Raw genomic sequence first — 23425 nt, 5'->3', positions numbered from 1 at the left:
TGGAAGATATGCATGAGAATGGCATGCACTGACAAGTAGACATATGCTTCCTGTACTTGTGGACCCCTAATTGGAGAGTACCTGAAGACTGAAAACCTATCACATTTTTGCTTTTGGTGATTGTGAACTGTGCTATTCATGTGCCATCCATTTATTGCACTAGAAATATTAAAAGAAGCTTTTAAAATTTTGGGGAACAACAAATGAAAATAGCTTGTTGCTGTATTGGCGATCTTAGCATAGTATTTACTCTGGAACTCTAATAGTATCAGTGGTTTCTCATTCACTTCCATGAATTTAGAAATTGCTCTCAACAGTGCTATAGAACAGAAATCTGTGCTCTCATAGGTGGGATATATTGGTTGTTATAAAGCTTATAAAATCCATATAGAAACCGTATAAAATCGGTACTTTGTAATCTGAGTGTCATCTCTCAACCATGTGATAAGTACTTGTAATTATACATGTATTGCTTAGCTTTACACTTGTAAGACTTTTTTCAGTTGCTACAATTTCATCAGCTTATTTAAATATACCAATACTGCAACTCTATTACAACTGACTTTTAGAACTTTTTATTTCAGCAACTGGCTTCATCCTGCAATAAGCACAATAAATAATTTAATGAACATCAGAAATCTCACTGAACTTTTTAGAACTCTGCATGTGTAAAACTATCATTGAATGTTAATATTTACAGGACCAGAGCTTATTTCTACACTCTTTCAGATTGCTGGTTAAGGACCTTTGGACAAACAGAAATGCATTGCTGAAGGAACTCCTGTATGTTCAATGATTCTTTTGTTTAGGGAGATATCTATTTTGCAAACTGAACCAGGCTGTAAATACCCATTTCAAAACTCTCTCCTGTCCACCATTCAGGTATTTCAGTTCACAAATATTCAGTTGGAAAAAAAAATTGTTCCACTGCATTCACCTTGACCTGGCTAAATGTTAGTGTTGAAAAGATGTTTAAAGTTAGTGTAACATTAACTGAGAGCACTGGAGCCATATTTAATCATCGCATTCGCTACCAGTGTCATTTGAGCTGTTTATGCTTATTCTGAGCTTTAAGCCATGATCTAGTCCCAGCACCACAGGTCTGAAATTGAAGCAATTGATTCAGCTACAGTGTAAATCCAGAGAACCTATTGCCCATCACATTTTTAAGATAAAATGTGGACTATCTTCTCAGCTACTAAAGGCAAAAAGAATGGTCCAAATAAATATTTTGTAAGTTAAATGCAGTCCCTGCCTTAGGGCAAAGGAAGGGCCAAGACCTTTTAAACACCATTGGGAGCATGTTAGAAGTGGCTATTTGATCCCTGGAACTTCAGTGACACACATAAAAAAATATTAGTTGATATGCCAAAGGATAATAGGGGCTTGGTTTTCTGAGTGTTTCTCCACTCTCCTCCTGATCTGTGAAACCAGCTGATACTCTAGCACTAAACCTGAAGATTTATTACTGTTGGTTATTAACTGCAGTCCTGATAGGCACAATTGAATGTGAACTAGGTAAAGCTGGCAGGTTTTTCTTACGTTGCTCCTAGGTGCACCAAGTGGATTTGCATTTACATTTTGTTTTGATGCACAGTTATTGTCCCTGCAATGTTTATGGATACTGGACAACAAGCATAAGATGTTTTAAGACTGAGTCACAGAATCACAGAATCACAGAATCACAGAATCAACCAGGTTGGAAAAGACCTCTGAGATCATCAAGTCCAACCCTTGATCCACTACCGCTGTGGTTACTAGACCATGGCTCTAAGTGCCACATCCAGTCTCATCTTAAAAACCTCCAGGGACAGTGAATCCACCACCTCCCTGGGTAGCCCATTCCAATGTCTGATTACCCTCTCTGTAAAAGACTTTTTCCTAATATCCAACCTAAACCTTCCCTGGCACAGCTTAAGACCATACCCTCTTGTCCTACTGCTGGTTACCTGGGAGAAGAGATCGATGTCAACCTGGCTACAACCTCCTTTCAGGGAGTTGTAGAGAGTGATGAGGTCTCCCCTGAGCCTCCTCTTCTCCAGGCTAAACAACCCCAGCTCCCTCAGCCTCTCCTCATAGGACTTGTGCTTCAGTCTCTTCACCAGCCTTATTGCTCTTCTCTAGACCTGCTCCAGCACCTCAATATCCTTCCTGAACTGAGGGGCCCAGAACTGGACAGAGTACTTGAGGTGTGGCCTCACCAGTGCTGAGTACAGGGGAAGAATCACTTCCCTGGTCCTGCTGGCCACACTGTTCTTGATGCAGGCCAGGATGCCATTGGCTTTCTTGGCCACCTGGGCACACTGCTGGCTCATGTTCAGCCTCTTGTCGATCAGCACCCCCAGGTCCCTTTCCGCCTGGCTGCTCTCTAGCCACTCTGTGCCCAGCCTATAGCGCTGCAGGGGGTTGTTGTGGCCAAAGTGCAGGACCCGGCACTTGGCCTTGTTGGACCTCATCCTGTTGGAATGAGACTCTCTCTCCAGCTTGTCCAGGTCCCTCTGAAGAGCCCTCCTGCCTTCCAGCAGATCAACACTCCACCCCAACTTGGTGTCATCTGCAAATTTGCTAATGGTACACACAATCCCGTCATCCAGATCATCAATAAAGATATTAAATATAATTGGGCCCAACACTGATCCCTGGGGTACACCACTAGTGACCGGCTGCCAACTGGATGCAGCCCCGTTCTCCACCACTCTCTGGGCCCGGCCCTCCAGCCAGTTCCTAACCCAGCACAGAGTGCACCCTGTCCAAGCCGTGGGCTGCCAATTTTTCAGGAGAATGCCATGGGAGACGGTGTCAAAGGCTTTGCTGAAGTCCAGATAGACCACATCCACAGCCTTCCCCTCAATCCTCCAGGTGGGTCACCTGGTCATAAAAGGAGATCAGGTTGGTCAGACAGGACCTGCTCTTCCTAAACCTGTGCTGGCTGGGTCTGATCCTTTGCTCATCCTGTAGGTGTTGCGTGACTGCACTCAGGATGATCTGCTCCATAACCTTGTTGGGCACCGAGGTCAGGCTGACAGGCCTGTAGTTTCTCAGGTCCTCCTTGCAGTCCTTTTTGTGGATGACTGTGACATTTGCCAACTTCCAATCATCTGGGACCTCCCCAGTGAGCCAGGACTGTTGGTAGATGATGGAGAGCGACTTGGTGAGCTCTTCTGCCAGCTCCCTCATCACCCTAGGATGTATCCCATCTCATCCCATAGACTTGTGAGGATCCAAGTGGCTCAGCAGGTTGCTGACTGTTTCCTCCTGGATTACAGGGGGGCAATTCGGCTTTCTGTCCCTGTCTACCAGTTCTGGAGGCCAGTTGTCCTGAGGACAACCTGTCTTACTGTTGAAAACTGAGGTAAAGAAGGTGTTAAATACCTCAGTCTTTTCCTCCACTTTGGTGACTATGTTCCCCCCCATGTCCAACAAAGAGTGGAGGTTTCCCTTGACCCTCCTTTTGCTATTGATATATTTGTAGAAACGCTTCTTGTTATCCCTAACAGAACTGGTTAGATTGGGTTCAAATTGTGCCTTTGTCTCTCTAATTTTCTTTCTACATGACCTAACTATATTCCTAAACTCTTCAAGAGTAGCCAGCCCTTTTTTCCATAGTTGGTAAGATCTCTTTTTTCCCCTAATTTACTTTAAAATTTCCCTGTTCAACCAGGCTGGTCGTCTTCCCCACTGGCTCACCTTTCGGAATGCTGGGGCAGCCTGTGCATTCAAGACTTGCTTCTTGAAGCATGTCCATCCTTCCTGGACCCCTTTGTTTTCAAGGGCTGTTTCCCAAGGTACCCTCTGAACCAGTCTTCTGAGTAGGCTGAAATCTGCCCTGTGGAAGTCCAGGGTAGAAATTTTATTGATGGCCCTCTTTGTGTCCCTGAGTATTGAAAACTCTGTCATTTCATGGTCGCTGTGCCCCAGACGGCCTCCAACCACCACATCTCCCACCAACCCCTCTCTGTTTGTGAACAGCAGGTCTAGCAGGGCCCCACACCTGGTAAACACATTTACCAGCTGGAGCAGGAAATTATCCTCTATGCACTCTAGGAATCTCCTAGAGTGCCTCTTCTCCACTGTGTGGAGTTCCCAGCAGACATCTGGCAGGTTAAAGTAACCCACAAGAACAAGATCTGTTGACTATGAGACTTATGCCAACTGCTTGTAGAATAATTTGTCACCCTCATCATCCTGATTGGGTGGTCTATAATAGAATTCCACCAGGATGTCAGCCTTGTTGGCCTTCCCCCTGATTCTGGTCCTCAGATACTCAACCTTATCATTACCGACCTCGAGTTCTACAGAGTCAAGAGTATGTCTGACATATAGAGCCACTCCTCCACCTCTCCTACCTTGCCTGTCCCTTCTGAAGAGCTTGTAGCCATCCCTGGCAGCACTCCAGTCATGCGAGTCATCCCAACACGTTTCTGTGATGGTGACTACATTGTAGCTTCATGTTGGGGTAGAGGGTTGAGGAGTTTGTCAGTGTCTAAATCTACCCCACTAAGTCTGAACCAGTGTCTCCTGGGTTATATTCCATGTCTTCTTGATAGAAATATTGAGATCTATCACACAACTGCCTTCTTGCTGTGTGGTACTAAACGTGAAAAACAAAAAAAGGTTATAAAAGTCTCTCATGGTGATAACACCTGGGAGTTTTATCTTATTGAGATACTGAATTTACAATTGCTTTCCAAGATTTAGATCAGAGTTACCCTTTCTCAAGAATAACTCTAAGGGTTTTTTTGTTGTCATCTGTTCTGTTTTCCTCTCAAGGGTGGTTTCTGCGTCTTAGTCTCACCTGACTGCCATCTGTCCATCTGCCTCTTTAAGGCATTTGTCACCTTCTTGCATACCTGCCTCAGCCTTGTGCAATCAATCTCTAGGAAATATACTCTCTTCTGACATACTGGGAGGAGACTGCTCCTTCTCTGTTCTTCCTCCATGAGATCCAGAAAAAGACCAGGAGCCACTTTGGATACGGTCTTTTTCATCTCAGATCTAGACAAAATAGACACAACTTGAGAGTTTCTCTCCTTTCATCTTCTAAAACAGTGTGAGAAAGAAGCAAGAGAAGAACAGAGGAACACTACCCCCATCTCCTCTCTACAAGATCATTTTGATATTTGATCATGCCCCTTCCAGAAAAAATACCAACCTAAGAAACATATCCTCTGACCTTAGGCCAAACCTAGTCCTAAGAAAACATGACTCCTGATTCACCTTTTCCTCTCTTTTAATATCTTGGTCCTGGAAATAGGAATCCCAATAGTAAGGTCCTGCAGTACTAATTCACAATGGAGCTGTCAATAGACCTGCTAACCCTGCCCAGGAGGATCTTTTTGAAAGAGGTTCTCTCTTTCTGAAATACTTGGCCCATTCTGTTAAAGGACTTACTCAGTTTTCTGACTAACCCACATATAAAATAACTGTGTAACAGGACTTCTGAACTGGTTTCTTTTCAACATTGCTGCATGGATGCTGCAATAAGGCACAGCAATCATGACAGAGTTACAAAATGATACGAAGAAAGTGGCAGTGTTCCTGTTTATAATTGCTATAGCTTAATTTGAGGTATAACTGTCTTATTTTGCAATGGTTTTTTTCTATAGTTCTCGTATCTAGAGTTATGAGATTTGGGGATAGACAGTGCTATATTAAAGGTTTGAGCCTAGCACCAAATTGGTGTTGGGCTCCTAGTTCAGACTGTATGGCACTAAAATCTTCTAATGGACAGATATACATCTGTATTTAAAAAAAAATAATAAAAATTGTATTAATGTTTTGCCATTAAAACTCAAGGTCTTTTTTAATGAGCTAGAAAATAAAGACTAATTTCTTGGGACTTTGTTTGCTTTGAGGCTATGATTATTCTCATCTCAAGTCAAGCCAATGCATTTTGTTCTGTGCCACCTATGTCCCTGTTTCAATCATAAACTAAGACTGAAAAATGAAAATATTAGTAATTGGAAAATATAATCCCCTGGATAGCACCAATCCAATAATCTTAATAAAAATAGGTTTATTACAAACATTGTCTGAATCCTACTGGGAATTATCTTTTCAGAAAAAACACTCAAATTCCCTTACAGCTACTCTCTTGATCAATTGTCCCCCCTTGATACTATTAATCATCATACCGTATACCGCTTATTCTGAGTATCTTTTTCCACTTCACTTTCCAAACTTCTTTTCTGATTTCTCCTTGTACAGAAGCTACTATCAGTTCTTTATGATCATTTTGAAGCCCCACCTTTTTTCTTCTGGTGCCAGCCCCTTTTATTAGGTGAGATGACCAAAACTAAGGACTGTTTCCTCAAGGTGGAGAAATACCACAAGTTAATAGTCTTCCTCAAATTTCAGACATTTAAGTACAGGTTCTTTGTGGCTCTGTTTTCGTGCAAAATGCCTGTGAAGTTTGCTTGACTGACTCTCCTGATAACGCAGTCTTCTATTCTCAGCCTAGTTTCAAAATGGCAGCTGCAGTGCAAACCTCCATTGACATGCCAGCCAGCAAATGTCCTCACCTACTGCTCTAATAATGAGTGGACCACTCCGTCTTCTGCCTCTGTCCTCTGTTTCCTGACTATCAACAAGGGAGCTAATTAATGTCAGTCCTGTTTGTTTGGTGACACCTATTTACTAAGAACTAGATTGAGCCTTCTCTAACACTGCCGGTAGTTGAAGGTCATATAAGAAAATCAATCTTTCCTAGAGTTATAATAAGGGCTCTGATTTACATACAACTTCATTCTAATAGGATCAATTGTAATGGCATAATATTTTATAGTATTATTCAGTAATTTCTACTTAATGTTCGCACAGCTATTCAGTTATAGATGCTGATTTTCTCTGCAGTTTTGCTTCTGAATCTTTACCTGTGTGGTCTATAATTTTAATTATTGGTTTTCTACATTGTTTACATTAAATTATTTTTCTGTTATGCTTCTATTTTCTAAAGACCTCCTGGAAAAAAAAAAACATAAAAACAGAAGGCCATGGTATTGCCACATGTGACATGTAATAACAATGTTATGTGTAACATGGTATCTCCACAAGGAGAAGTCATTTGAAGTTAAAATGCCTTTAGGTAGGAATTGGCCATATTTTCAGGTAAAGCCAAATGACAAGTAGAAATTCATGAGCGTACATTAGGAGCCTAGAATGAGGAATGATACTGGCTGAGTTTCAGATGTCCTCTGTTTTGCACAGACAGCAACGCTTCGTGCCTCGCTCACACTGCTCTGTGCTGGCCTGGTCTGTCTGTGATTAGTGCAGCTGTTGATTTCTGCTGTATCTAAGTAAGGTCTAGTTCCCGGGACTCTACACTGAATTTTGGTAGGAGGCAGGTATTTCAGCCTGAGGACACAACCAGTGCCCAGGCCCGCAGACCAGCCACCTCCCAAGTTCTGCTCCCCAACACCACTCTAAACTTCACTGTGGCATCATCAATGTCCAACACAGCTCTGACATCCTACCTAACATTAAGATCAGCTTCTCCTAATAGTATGCAAAAGCCTGAAAATTACATAGAGAATTTTCCTGAAAACTGTTACAGCTGCATGCTTAGTTTCCTTGCAATTTGCTGTCAGAAACATTTTACAACCTCTCCCCACCTGCCCTGACTAATGGGTTCTGTAGTTCAGAGCTCTCGTATGCTGCAGACACAGACTGCCCTTTGCTGCTTGCTCTGCTGCTCGCTTTGTCCTCTCCTCCAAACCCTGAACAGACCCTTCCCAGTTCTGATTTTATGTGCCCAGCACCTTTGCCTTCTGGGACAGCCATAATTATGTGTCCAGTTGTTTAGTGCTCTCCCTAGGGTCTAATATTTGAATTTTATTTCATTGTCTTTTACCCCTATGTCTTGTCTTAAAGAAACAGAGGACCGTTTAATTTTCTTACTCAGTATTGTCAATTTTCTTTTATTTTCTCTCTGTATGCCATAGTCTATTGCAACACATCTTCTTGTAGGGTGCACATCTTTTTTTTTATGCACTCTAATCTTCGTATGTTCCAAATCTGGTTTGAACTACTGAAATTCTTTAGCAATCATAAAAACCCTTTTCCTATATTTAGATGACTCCTAAGAAAAAAATGTATTCTCTTAATTTCTGGCAAATTCTTATCAATATCTTTATATACAAATTGTCATAAAGATAAGCTATCCTTATCTAATTTTTTCTAGGAGTTTAAGATTGTCTCAGCAGGAGTTGCTGAGGGATGAAACTTCTAATGATGATTTAAAGCAGTGAAGTGTGTAGGCTGAAACTGAAATAATTACTGCTGTAACCCTCTAAGCACTCCAAGTTCCTCAAGAGAAAATACTTTGTTCAGAACAGACCCTGAACAACAAAATGCTAAAAAAGTAAAATAATAATAATAAAAAACCCCAAACCCTTGGAGCAGGATGATAATTTAGAACTAGAATCAGTATAATGTGGGGATGTTCTCAGCAACTGCTCACAAATGCATCAGACATCACAATTAAAAAGGAATAATAATTATTGCCCCATTCTAAAGTATGGAATACTTTATTCCATTCAATAAGTCATGAACACTTTAAAACCATCAGTGTAATCCACAAGCCTATATTTACAACATTAAACTGGATGTTCTGCCTTTTCAATAACTGTCATCTCATCTCTGTTATTTTCACCTCAGACTCTAATTGTTTCTTTTATAGGAGCTAACCTACCAGTGTCCTTGGCAGTACAGTTTATGGCTCATGCATTTACAGTAATTGTTTGGGCAATTTGCCACACAGTATAACAATCTTCACATCACAATCAGTTTTTATAATAAACAGCATTAGTTGTGAAAAATACAACTGATGCATGATTCTTATGGTAGATAAAGGGCACTGAAGATGCCCTTTAGAAAAAGAAAGGAAAATGCTCAAGCCTTGAACTACTTGAGAAAAATACTGATGTCACAATAGAGCTAATTAATTTGATGGTACAAACAAGAAGAGGAAAAAGCCTTGCATTCATTAGTGTCAATTTCAAATGAGAACATACTCTTCATAAAAATAATATTCTGTCTTCGTTTAGACAAAAATGTGCAGGTAAACAAATCAGAAATAAGCACCAGCTCCAGCAATAACAGTGATTACACTCCTTAGCTTTATCAAGGGTCTTTCTCCTCCGTAGCCACAGGTAGTTCAGAGCCTGGGCAGATACAACTTGCAGGTAGAACTTTCGATGAGGCCAGACCGTACTGCCCACCAGCCTGGCTGGCTCCAGTGTGACCAGCACTACCAGACACTACTGGGCACTGAAGCCTCTGTACATGTACTAATCTGCTCTTGGGAAGCTGAGCATGAACTTAATGGCTTCTCTCCATAACAAGTGAGTGGTTGCACCTAAAGATGTCTCACTGCATGTGTCTCTGCTGCAGACAGTTTGTGGCCTCTTGGTTTTCAAGTGGCCCAAAATAAGAGATCAAGCATTGCTCAGTGGGGAGGCTGTAGGACACACCTCCAGCAGGCCGTCTCCCATGTTAGAAATTCTCCAGAGGTGAAATAATATAATTGCCCTCTTATGGCAGTGCCTAGGCAGGGTAATCCTCAGGCTCCTTTGTCATCTCTACGCCATCTTACGGACCCTGGTTGGTGCTGAGGCACAGCAAGACAAGGCCCCAGGAGGCAAAAATGTGGCTTCAAGCCAGGGCTGCACCTCCCCTCTCGAGCTCAGATGTGAATTCTCTAGCAGCACAAGGGCTTGAGACTAAGAACTGCATGTGATAAACTGGGGAGTGATTGTATTATAAGACTATAACTTCAGCTTCTGATAACACAGACATCAATTTAAATCAGTGGGAGACTTGTCCCTATAGCGAATTTTGGACTGAGCCTTATGAAAGCAAGGAGTGAGTTTATCTTTACTCATTAAATATTTAGTTCATATATTTAGTGAGTGAAATAGAAGATGGAGACAACATCACAAGAGAAGTCAAAGTCTTTACGTTGAAAATCCACATCAAGATTCTTGGTGGCTCCCGAACTCCTTTAGTTGTCATACAAAGACCGACAGGTCAGGACACGGTTTGGATCTAGATCCTGAAGTGTGATGGGATGTGTCTTCAGTAGTTGTCTCATCATGATAATGAGATCAGATTATCAAGATTATGGTTTTAACTTTTTTTTTTTTTTTAAATAATACCATTTTCTTTTGCCTCCTGGCATTTCCATCTCCTCATGAATTTAATATTTTCTCCCCTATCTAACTGTTGTTTTAGGAACAGTATAAATAGAGCAATATTTTAAATGTAGTTTTCCAGTAAGTCAACTGTTATAAGGTTTATGTTAGTTATGTTAGTTATGTTAGCAAAAAAAAGCACCTCAATTTCAGGATAGAATTTTGATTTTTTTTTTTTAATTTCTTTTGAACCTACAGTAAAAATCAGAAGCATGAAAGATTCTGCAAGATCCCAAGGCTGTCTGGATTTGTAAATAAAATTGCTTTGAAAACTTTTTTTCCTTTTACATATTTTTAACTAAATATTTAAGAAATACATTCTTTGAATACTTTAACACCCTCATACCTCTCTGAATTTCAGATTAAATAATATATTCCTTTTAAATATATATTTCTTTTAAATATAAGATTGTATAAAATTGATCAGTTTTCATTAATTTCAGGAGTTTTACAGGTCATTTTCTCTTTCCACACTCTGTAATCCAACCATTTTAGCCTTTTTTTGCATTCTTTAAAATAAATATTTCATGATTTAAATAGTAAGATCTAGTGTAAGTGGATATAACACAGAACAAAGTGAACAGTGCTGTGAGGTATCCAAACATACAGACACAATTTTAGCCAAATATTGGTGTGTGAATTAAAATCATGACAAGCTATGATAACACCACCCATTTTGAAAAAGTTAGTACCTTTTGGCTATAGTCCCAAACCTATTTATGACCAGACCAAAGCACCTGCTATTCCACAGTGAAATGTGCAGTCCTGAAAGCATAACTCTCAGGGCATTATAGCTGAACAGGAACATTTGAAATAGGACTGGACTGGGACTATGGGGTCATGAAGTCTTATCCCTTGGGAAACATGTTGCATAATCCAGTTCGCAAAAATATATCCATGTTTCCATACTGAGACCTTCTCAGTTTCTTGTGTCTGGTATTTGCAATTAAAAATTACAGGATGTAGTCTTCTAATGCTACAGAGCTTGTTTTAAGTTTCCATAAAAAATGTTTTTGTGAACTCTTTATATTAATTTTACATTAATAGTCTGGCTGCTTAATAAAATTATATCTTCTGAGTATTTACCCCTTTGCTATATCAATAACACTTTCTCCTCTCAGAGTTTATTTTGTTATGCTGAAAATAGAAGTATTCAGTTTATCTTCTTGGTTAATATAGATTTTTCATCCTGCAAGTCTTCTTGTAGTCCCCTTCTGCAACTGTTCCAATTTGAATCAATCTTTCTTGAACATTGCAGACAAGTGTTCCATAAGAGTTCTTATGGGTGCCTGCTGCCACAACATGAACATTTCTTGTAAATCTTTCATTACTGGGAAAACTTTCTCTGACTCATTACTATAGAACTTGGTTTGCCTTGATATCAGTGTCCTGCTCATCTCACACAAGTGGCCTGGAAATGTTTTCTGATAAAAAAAAAAACACTCAAATTTTTCTTGTTCATCTGTTTCTTCCAATTTCTGAGGCATAGTTTTGTGGCGGAAACTCTTTCTAGTCCCTAAATGTATAACCTGGCACTTTATAATTTTGAATTTCATCCCTTATCTATTATCCTGATCCTCCAGGCCACCTATTTCTTTCAATCCTCCTCTGTGTTGGTCATGTCTCCCAACTTCCTATCTGCCACGGATTTAATTTAACTTTGACTTCTTGTGCTTTGGTCTGTAATAACATGACTGAGTAAGTCTGATTACATGACTGGTCCTCTCCAATTCCTCGGCGGTGCCTGCTAGCTCCACACAGCCCAGCTTGTGGGACCCTGCTTGGCACTGAGAGTCTCTCTTCCACCACCCAGCTCTTATACTCATATCCCTCTTCTCCTGTTTAATTAATAAATTTCCCATGTGGCTGCACAACAAATGCTTTAATGAAATCCTGATAACTGATTTTTAGACAAGGGAAATGTACTAATCTTATCAAAGACAGATATTATCAGGTGAGTCTGGCATTTTTATGGCATTTTCTATTTATCCGTATTTCTTCTCTCACTTAAGTTTTGTCCTAAATCCATTGTGAAAAGTTTTTGAAGACAGCTGGGCCTGTAGTTGCCTTGACACTATTTCTCTTTTTTTTTCCTAAATATAGCTACTACTTTTTCTACTCTTCTAATACTGTTACAGTAGTATCAGGATCAATTTGATAGATTTGAATAGCAAAGGTTTTAAACCAATATGTGTTTTCCTCTCTTGGGTCTCTCAGATTTGGGTTGGAGATTATCTGCTTCTCTTAACTGGAGCATATTTAAACAAGTTCTGCTCCCAGACTGCATGAAATAATATAATTTTCTAAATCTCTGTTCATATCAGTTATGTCCTGTAAGATCTCTGTTCCCATAGGACTCTACCCCACTACCAGCTCTGCGGTAGAAAATTTTAGGAGAAGTCTCTTGATTCTGGGGTTATACACAGATCATCTGAAATCCTGATCAAACCTCACTTCTAGAAAAAAATCCCTATTCAACTTAAAAAGGCTATTTAGAAAGCCTTGACATATCTTAGTTTACCCCAACCCCTTGTGAAGTCAAAGAAATATTTATTGGCTAATTATTTTTTTTCTCATCACTTATACATTGTCTATCTAATCTTCATGTCTTTAGTGTTCAAGTTTAATATTTCCTTTCTGGGATGCCAATTCCATGCAACTTTTGGACTTCTGAACTCCTTCACACAATGTCCATCAAATTTTCAGTCCTCTCTGTCCTGCTAACTAGACCCTGAGCTTCATATATGAATGCAAATTACAATGATAACCTGGTTTTATTCCTTATTTATTTTTATAATTCAGTCTGAGTGAATGATAATTCCATCAAGAATGAATCATATGATCGTAAGTTGTTCAGTTTTTTAAGCTGGTAGAAATTCTTAAGTTCCTGGTGTACTTTATGTAGATGTGCCCCATTCAGCTGAATCAGCAGAAGCAACAGAGCTTCTGCAGGTTTACAGGTTCATATGCTGGAGGAGAACTGCATCAGCTGACATCACGGATTTTTTTCTAGCTTTAACTGTTGTTGGAATGCCTGGATCACTCAAAAATAAAAATAAAAGCTTTTTAACAGAACACAATTTTTTTTTCTCTCACAGTGTAGACAAATTTAAACCACCTTTCACAACAAAGTGTGATAATTAATTTCTGAAGCAAAAGCTTAATTAACATTCTAATTTAAAAATCTGCTCACAGAATTCTGATAGTGTGCTAGGAGAATATTTCAGAAAAATATGGAGAAAATCTAACCAGACAAATACCTTCTAATTACCCCAGTTTGATGAAGGGGGTAATTTTTATTGGCTTTTGGGAAGTATTCCAGTCCTTAGGGTATACATATATGTTTGAGGTTGTTCTGTATTACATGCACTCATAGTCTCAATATCTTCATATCACTTCTTAAACTGAAGAAGTGATTTAAATTACTATCATTTTATGCTTCTTGTGATCCTCAAACACTGCAGTATCAACATCCTCAATTTAGGTTAATTTTAGATTTTCCAATAAAATAGTGTTATGAGGATGGATATTTCTAATATAGAAGTAAAATAAGAAAAATACCTGTTACACTGAAATTCCCTGTACTGAGGTATTTGTGGGACACCTGTGCAAAAATAATGGGCTATAAACCAGAAATCTTTATAAAATTCAGTGCAATATTCAAGAAATTACATTACAAGCCCTGCAGTGTGGATCCCAGCTGTAAGACTGTGTTATCATTGCTGTTTATTACCTGTGTTGCAGTTGTGAAAAGAAAGGTGTGGACCAGGGCTCTAGATGCTACTAGAACAAGAGTTAAGGAAAAATTCAACTCCAATCACAGCAAAATTAAAACTGAGGGGCTCAGGTCACACATGCATTGAGTGTTACAGCCCTAGACACTAAAAATCCATAGCTACATTACAGTTAAAATTTATACTTACAAGGTGAGATTCATGCAGCTTTCAATAACAGCCTAAGCTGTAAGTTCCCTTTATGGTCCAGAGGCAGAGAAGCTCCTCCGAAGGATATGTCTCTTCATCTTATTCATGATGCCCATGTTAGAGGGAATGCATCTCCTTTTGGAAGTGTTAATCCCTCACCACTGATGATAGGCATGATAGACAAGACTGCCTGAATACAGATGCATAGAAGACTAAACCTAGATAAGGTAACACCAACCCACTACACACCTGTAATTATCCAGCTTGAAGAATCTTTATACCTGTTTATTTAAAGGTTTGGGAAATAGCTACTCATCCTCAGCATCTTATTCAAAGACTGTGTCTGTATTTTTACACTGAAAATTTGTTAATCAAAACCAAAAATATTCACTGGATAGGGAATATAGGAAACAGGGGGCAGAATCCAGTTTCTCTTTTCTCTAGGGAATGAAAATTAAGCTAAAGAACTTGTACATCCAACTTCATGAGGAGCAGAGAAATTTGTCCTCCAGTTTCTACCTAAATTTTCTTTATCCTGCCAATTTGGATATTTTTTGGATGCATGTGCAGCATTTTTATCACATGAGGGTGTGACAGAATCTGAAAGTACCACTTCATCTTGAATGTGAACTCCAGCTGCCTGTAGACTATTATGCTAGATATAGGCATCAACATCTCTTCTTCTGGGAATGTTTCTTGCATGAAAAACTCCATTCCTTTAAGAAGTAGATGAGAGTCCCTTCTAGCAGCAAATTATCCCACCCCTCCTTCCAAGAGTTGCATTCATATTGCTGAATGCTGCAGGTAGACAGCTACATTCAAAGAATTCAGCTGCATTCAACAGAATTCCCTGCTGTGCCCATGTGGCTTTAGGATTATTATTTTGGGGTGATGATTTAGTTCACGTGTTTTACATATCTTGACTCCTCATTAAGGGCTTTTGCAGACACCTATTAGCGCCTAAATGTTTTAATGCGTCTGTGTTATGGTTAAGCCCTGATCTACAGGGTGTCTAGATTTATGGAAACAGGTGAGTGAAAAAGATGCAGAAGGGCAGTAGAAAATTGGGAACTAGATGTAACACTAAGACAAGCATTTGAACAGTAAAAAAACCCCAACAAACAAATTAACAGCCCTCCCCAAAACCCTATGTGTAAATAATAAGCACTAATGATTTACATTAAAAACTCCACAGACCTACTGAAAATAAGGGACTGGCTCTGAATTCAGGATTAAATTCAGATTATAACAACTGCTGACAGGAGAAAGTACATCACGGTGTGAGTAGGAGAGTGAGAAATGTGTGGAGGCTATGCATATACCAGGATTCAAGAGTGACATGACATTCACACAGATTGCAAGAATATTCAGCGTTATTGCAATTAATGGTAAAAAAGAACTATTGAGACAGCATTAAATCTTGCACTTCAAGGACAACTAACAAAAAAATGACCAAGAGGAAATTTAAGAGGCAGTGCAAATTACTTCAAGTACTTTCCTACAAGAACTTTACATCTTCCCCCGAAGTATCTGATGGTGGCCAGTGTCAGAGATCAAATGGTATACTGGCAGCAACTTCTGTCTGCTTTAGTCTGGCAACCCTATAAAGAGTGGATTTTAAAAAGTTGGTGACAGTCAAAGTCTAGATTCTTTTAACAGAGTATAAATTTAGCATCCTCCTTCTGAATTAAGCATTTAGGTGGCAGAGTTAATGTTATATCAATTCAAATGAAAGACACCAGGAGAAAATAGAAGGGGAAAAGATTAATATTTGAAAATTAGAAAGTAATTTTCAGTAACTCAGGTGGACGGCTGCATAAATTAAAACCTACAAAAAAAGAAATCGCTCCTCATAGAGAAGTCATTAGGATTGATATAATAATTTACATTTCATATAAGTGATATTATTTTAACTTTTTTTCCCTTTTGCACTAAAGATTAGATCCCTATAAGCACACAATTCAAACTGCTATCACTTTGCATTGATATAGATGAGGACTGCAGGCACTAAGCACCTCTCCGTAGGTGTTTTTCGTGTTGGACCTGGCCTTTGTTTTCACAGCCAGCAAAACAACAGAAAAAATTGCACTTGCTGCAGGGAAGCAGAATTCGTTCCTGCCGGCCAGGCATAGCTTAGCAACAGGATTTATACTGTACATATGCAGGGAGAATCTTTTGATTTATTTCAGGTAACAAAGATGTCTTTTTCCAGCCATCTCTGTATATATACAAATATTTGAAAAACACAAGCAAGAGAGAGCCCTGGCCTCTTGAACACATATATCCTCCCAGACCCTTGCCTGACCCCAAAATTATACTCTTCTGTCACTGACCCATCTAATCACCTTTGTGCTGCTTTCTCAAAAAATGCCTGGGAAAACCCATCAACTTTGTAATGTAATCTGAAGGTCAACACATTCTCATTTTCTTGGCCAATTCTTTCTTAAGACCAAGCCTTAATATCAGGACACTCAAAAAAGCACTACATTTTATATAGCTGTTATTTTCATAATTTCAAACAGCATTTAAAATTTTGTGTAATTAACTAGCAGTCTTTATATTTGAGTCTAGGAGGAATTAGAACATAATTTTTGCAGAATAACACAAGAAGTTTCTTTTTGTTTAGCAGAAAGGAAGAAATATTGGCAACGTCTGATGATGACACATGGAATAACTCAAAGACTTCAGGTACAACACCCAATTTAATTAGTTCTTCCTTACTGCACATGTTAATTAAAAATAGTGTAATAACCAACCTTGTGAAAATTATTCAACTATGTTTTTTTTAACTCTTCAGACACAAACATCCCAGAGATTGTTTATTCACAAGCAGAAGACAAGGACACCGAACGAGCTAATAAAAATATAAAAGAGAAAAATGCAGAATACAAGCAGAGTGATCACAAAGATGATGAAAAAGAATTAGAGTTGCTGGTAAGTGTTATACAATTATATCTACAGTATTAAATGATTTGAATCCATTTACGCTTCAAAGCTGGTGAAATGCCCCCTTTTAACAGAGCTGACTGATGTACTAATTTACAAATGTAAAGCCTTGGTCTGTACTTACACTGAATCTCTAACTGATTCAACAATAGAAGGTGCTTTGATTTCAGTATAGTGCATCAACTTTTTCTGGTCTTAAATTAATGACTTCTCCCTTTTACTTCTTTACCAGAGGCTCTAAATGACAGTTTGAAGGAATTAGAAGAGTAGCATTTAAAAAATCTCCCCTCCTAGTCTCTAGGGTGGAAATATTCTTAAATACAGGTTTTATATTTGGTAAAAATTTTATACTTATACTACTGGTTGCTTTTAAGGTTTTTTCAAAGTGTAACCATGTAGCCTGCTGTATAACCAAAATAGGTATATATATATTTATATAAGCAGATTTTTATGTATCAGTATTTGATATTAGATTTTTTACAATGAATTTCACACTCAGTGAACATTCAATCTATTTGGATTTGTGTGCGTGGATGAATGTGCATGATTTGCCTTGCACTTTTCAGTATGAAAGAAAAAATGGCAATAAATGAGACACATACAGCAATCTATTATTCTCAGTGTCTGTTCTCAGCTCATATCATTTGGGTGCATAGATTCATAATCATAGATTATAATAGCTATCACCTGTGAAAATGTGGATGCTGAATCAGACAGGAAAGGAAGATGAGAAGCATTCTTTTTTTTCTCGTTGACATAGAGAAAAAAATCCTCTCAATTGAATGTAATTTTTTTCTTGTCTTTTACTTTAAAAATGTTGAAAATTGTTGCATATTGTGAGACCTTTCACTGACTGAAAATCAGAGTCTCTTTGTTTTTTATGGTGTAACAGAGAAAGGAGGACCTCTAAAATCCCTTGTTGTTCTCAGTCCACCCTTTTAGAAAAAACGGGATCGAATATAACCGTTTGTTTATCAATTGCCAAACTTGTCCATACAATAAATGAAGGGGGAGCTATAATTTAGATGTTAATTTCCACTATGCACTCTTTAATGAATTAAACAATGAAGGCTTATAATAGATGGAAATACAACCAAATCTTTGAAACGCACAGGCATTGGCTCACAAGACAGCTGTGCAGTTGACAAGTAACATGAGCCTTATGTGAGAAGAAGGGGAAATCGTAAGATTTGCATATAATTATTGAGATCATGCAAATGTCAGTTATGAGGAGGGGAAAAAAACACAGGCATCTCACTGTTAAATCCTGACAGTTGGCATCACCGAAGAACTCAAATACACTTGAGCACTGGTTGGCAGAGGGTCATTAAAACAGAATTTGCAGAGACATTAGCTCCCTCACTTTTCTTTGAGTGACGTTTTACTATTAATAGTTTGCAGAGGCTTTGCAGAAAACATATTAATAAGAGAAACTGTAATGGGGGTATCTACAGCAAGTGCAGATGCATAAAGGGGTGCCCAAGAATCTAGCCTCTAATTGATCAGCTAGTGCTATCAGTGTGACTGTGCTAAAGTGAGAAGAGAGTGCAATGACAAGCCAGCATAGCTGAATAATACAATATGATATTTGGGAGCTAGGAGGGGGAGTGATTAGTTTCTGGCCTTTTACTTTGCTAATCTCATTTCCAACTCGTGTCTTACCAGATTGTCTAAAAACAGTCTGGTTTGAAGCCTGTAAAATGGTCCCTGAGAGAAATGAAGCACAGAAAATCCTTACAGAGTTTGTCAGTGTGAAATGTGTCTTTGTTTTACTGGACAATACTATACATTACTGGGCATTGATGTACTGTATCAATGCCCTCATTTATGTGCCAATCCTACCCCCTCGCCCCACGGCTTCATCTCTCCAAACCTAGAATCAAATGTATAGAGAATGAATTAGTCTGCCTTTAAGGGAATATTCTCTTCAGATTTAATTTGTATAAAATGTATTAGCAGCTAACTGAACTCATGAATAAAGCAAGAGGGTTCTGAATGCTATTTTATTTCCTGCTCCTTTCAGCACGAACATAAAACTCATTACCTATGTTAAAAAATACATCCAATGTAAATTTTCCAAATGGTTTGCAACATGTTTCCATATAAGCTTTGTTACTGAAAACAAAACTTTCCATAATGAAATCCTACCTCCTTCATTTGGTGTGTTTTTGCAAAGCACTTTTTGATCATTCTTTTCTATTCTATTGTTTCAGTTAAATCAGCACTTCACAGAAGCTAGAGGTACCTCTTCCAGAGATGAAAGGAGTTTATACACCACAGAACCAGTTAATTTTCCAAGTGAAACTGAAAGATTGGTGAAAAAGCTAACCTGTATAGAAAGAAGCAGTGACTTGCCCCCTGTGCCTATCAGTTCCTCATCTGAAAACACTTCACAAGTGATAGGAGGAGAATTAAAAGATAAATTTAAGTATTCTGTAACAGATTGTATTAGTCAGCTACCAGGGAAGGAAGTCACTGCTGGCTCAGTAAATGGTGGTGAGCGGTCTTTGGAACATACTGTTACCAGTGAGAGCCTTTTATCCACAAAAGATTTTCCTGTGACAAAGCAGAATGAGGCTATTGGTATTATGGCCACTGTCTCAAGCCAACAAGGAGAGAACCACACAGATATTTCAAAAGGTGAAATAGATAGTGCCTCGGGAAGTAAGACGATGGAGAGGGTATTCATCAGTGAGGATGCTCCTGCTATCTCAAAAGGGGCTTGTGAAATGAGACCAGAAACCATTGCTACGGAGCATGATGAATCCATACAATTAAATGCATGCATAGCAAGGACGCTGGATGGCAATGCTAATCCAGCTCCAGAGCACCAAGCACCACAAATGTCTCACCACACTCTGGATTTGTTATCAGACGCTGATAAATATGAAGGAAAAGTCAAGATGATTGAAAGCAAAGTTCAGGTACATTTAAGAGAAGATTTATATGATGGCACTTTTGCATATGCTGATGTCTCGATAGATTCCACACAAAGACGATATACGCAAAAAAAAGGAATTGGTGAAATGTCGGGAAAAAACTCTAACGCTGATGCAGGGAAGGAGAAGAAAGTCATCGAAATAGCAGACTTGGCATTAATCGGTGAGGAGGAAATTTCCAAACCTTTCAAGTCACATAGGAAACACAATGCCAAAGCCCTGAACATAACACCTCTGCCAGCTGAGAACAACAAGCAGACAACCAGGGCCACATGGGGGGATGAAAGGCAAGTTGAGGACACTCAGGAAAACAGAGGATTCATGAGGTTAAAAGACAGAGATAACCTAGACAACACAAATAAAGGGAGACTGATTGGAAGGGAAAGTGAAGCAAACTCCACCGAGCAGAGGTGGCAAGAAATGGGGAGCAAGGTTCATTGGGGAGCAAGAGGGAGCACGGAACCTCAGAGCACAGCTTCCACAAAGGAGTTGTTTACCTGCCAGGAGGCAGAGAGCTGTGAAAAGTCTTCTGTCTCTGAGCAGGATATTACAGAGGAAGCAGAGGCAGGTACAGCTTATATAATTAAAACAACATCAGAAAGTGCTCCAGAAAAAATGTCTGCCAGCGAAAAAGCAGTAATTGCTAAGCTACCTCAAGAGACTGCACTAAGTGACAGGCCCACAGAGGAAAAGGAAACAGCGTTTGATACACATGAAGGGAGAAACGATGGTTCACATTATGCTCTTTGTCAACTCAACACAGTGGGTGTATTATATGACACTGAATTTGAAAAGGAATCAGTTTTAGGTATTTATAATGCATGCGTTCATGAAACACTGCAAGGAGAAATGAAGTCTCTATGCAATAGCAGGGAAAAATGTGCCAAAGTACAACCAGACATAGGCAATATTCTACCTGTAGGAGAAGCAGTAAAGGTTTCTGATACAGAAAAAAAAGAAGATTTGCAGCAGACATTATATTCAGAAGTATCTAAATGTCCTCTGAGCACCCAGAAGCATCTATACAGTGAGGAAGCAGAAGAGCTCTATAGGGAAGAAAACCATGTTGGTATGCTTTCCCATTTATGTGCTAAAGCTGAAACAAAAATGCCACCTTCTGGTACAAACACTATTCCTAGTCACCATCTTAAAAGCTCTTCAGTAGCATATTCTGAAGGGTCCACTGCAGCAGGAGGTATGGAGCACCTGTATAGACACTTTGAATTTGAAGTCTTTGACAAGGTTGCTGCAGAGTCAGGGTACAATTTAAATCTACCAAATGAAATTAAGTGTATTAATAAAAACTTCCCTCCCAAAGTTGAAACAGGAGAAGTATCTTCCACTTCGGACACAGTAATTTCTAGAGAAGGAAGAGGAAGAAATATAGGTCAGTGTTTCCATCAAGCAGAGCTCCAACAAGAGAAGTTATGGAGGCCAGAAATTTTAATTAGTAAGTCTACCCAAGAAGGTGGAGGACCAGACTCTCAATCTGACCATTTATTAACTGACAGGAAAATGCTAAACAGTCTTGATGACTCACAGAAAGAAAGCCAGCACATTTCTGATTCTGCAGATATTTCTAACCAGAAGAGTGAAGCACTTAAGCTGCCTAATGAGTCTCCGGGTTTAAAACATATCGCCTTCAAAATATTCTGTTTCTTCTTCTTTCTTCTATTTTCTGCAACACTCTACCACTATGATTTGATGGTCTGCCTTGCACTCTACCTGTTCTCCTTGTTTTGGCTATACCATGAAGGAGGAAGAAACAAGGAGTCTATCAAGAAGAAATAACATTTACTGTCAGCTGTGCTCAGGATCCATGGTCAATAATCTCCAATTCCATCAGAGTATTTTAAAGAGTATGTTAAGGAGTTTATTCACTGTTAGAACCAAAGCAAGATTTCCAGAGAAGCATCTTTTTTTAACAGATTACATATGAACTTGAGCCTTCATATAAGTAATTAAACTATACAGGACCATTATGTTTGGATCATTAAATACCTATATGAGTATGAGTTCTGAAGCATGTCAAGTTAAAATGAAGTACAGCTGTTGCTTCTTAGCAGGATTTGAAGAAGCAATACTTCATATCTCTGTAGTACTTAAACCCACCATTTACTTGCTTTAACTTCTTTTGCGGTAAAGCTTCATATTTTTCTGGGAATTTTTTTCTAAGATTCTGTGTAATAGATAACAACACAAGGAACAATATAAAACCTAAATCAGTATTTTGGTACTGACATTGCAATTGATAATCTTCTAGTGTAATCCTCAATGCTCTGAGCAATGCATCTCTTGATAAGTTAATACATTTTTCCAAATTTGTATTTCATTATTTTAACTTAGAGCTCCAGTGGTACCCTTGTTTGAAAAATGTAAGGCTTTGACTTAGTAACATCATGTAACTTTCAGGATGTAATGTGTAGCAGAATAGATGTTCTGTTTCTGCCCTGTAAAGATTGAAGGCCACAACCACAGGCCTGGTACTATTCACTCAGGCGCATGAGAGTTTTTGGTGTTTGTAAATGAGGACTATGTAACACAACTGAGAATCTCACTGAACTGTTATTTTAGGCAAAGCCTTGAATGCCATTTTTTCATCAGTGTTGTTGAGCATATCTACAAAGCATTAAATAAATTTTACAAAGGAACGCTATGATTGTGTGAAGCATGTCTGAATTAGGTTTACTCCTTTTTTCCTATGGCTTGCTACATAAAGCTAACCAAACACCAAGAGAAAACACAGGGCAAAACACTGGTGTTCAGTGAGGCTTCCTTGTGCAGTTTTGGTGAAGCAGAAAAGGCAGTATCTGCCCTAAGGAGAGTCCAAACTGATCCTGTGCAGCAGGATTCCTGTGGGGTAGGCATGCTGGTGACTTTGCTGCTCCAACATTGCGGGTGTCCCATACAGGCTCATGGCGAAAGTTTGTCCAGAAGGAAAAGGAAGGACAGGTTATGATGCTCTTCAGCCATTTCCTAGAGGATGGTCACAAATACCTTCACAGGTATCATGTTAAAGGAAGCACCAAGGCGCATAATGTTAGTGGAGCCCTGGATTTAAGAAGGGAAAAGAGTTGTTTTTAAGCTGTTTGTTTCACTTTCCTTACTGTCACTGTGAAATACCACAGCTGTGAAAGTCTTGATTGCAACATATGGTTGAAGCTATATGATAGAAAAATTATTTAGTCACTAACTTAGCTCTGAAATAAATCTTTAAAGTTCATTTAAAACTTACTCATATGTTTCAGGATGTTAGGACACTCTGCTACAGCAGGCACCTTAACATTCCTGTTCTACAGGGGGTAAAACTTTGAAGCATTATGGGAGCAGTGCATTCAGTGGGGTGAGCAGATGTGTACATGGTCTGTTGCTGATATGCATGCTGATGGCTGGATACCTTAACAACTTCTGAAAGCAATCCATGAAT

General features: G+C 38.9%; 1 protein-coding gene across 1 annotated transcript in view; it reads left to right on the top strand.

The window, feature by feature from the left end:
* The window catches only part of PPP1R3A (protein phosphatase 1 regulatory subunit 3A), a 28832-nt gene extending 6166 nt beyond the window's left edge, over nucleotides 1–22666 (top strand). Inside the window, exons 2-4 of the mRNA XM_027659423.1 lie at nucleotides 16743–16801; nucleotides 16911–17047; nucleotides 19273–22666. Coding sequence (XP_027515224.1) covers nucleotides 16743–16801; nucleotides 16911–17047; nucleotides 19273–21789 — 2713 coding nt within the window. The 3' untranslated portion in view covers nucleotides 21790–22666. The remainder of the gene's footprint in view (nucleotides 1–16742; nucleotides 16802–16910; nucleotides 17048–19272) is intronic.
* The last annotated feature ends 759 nt before the right edge of the window (nucleotides 22667–23425 follow it).

The sequence above is a fragment of the Corapipo altera genome, unplaced genomic scaffold (assembly GCF_003945725.1).
Source record: "Corapipo altera isolate COAL_440 unplaced genomic scaffold, ASM394572v1 1, whole genome shotgun sequence".
Lineage (NCBI taxonomy): Eukaryota > Metazoa > Chordata > Aves > Passeriformes > Pipridae > Corapipo > Corapipo altera.
This window is presented reverse-complemented; position numbering and strand designations above follow the sequence as displayed.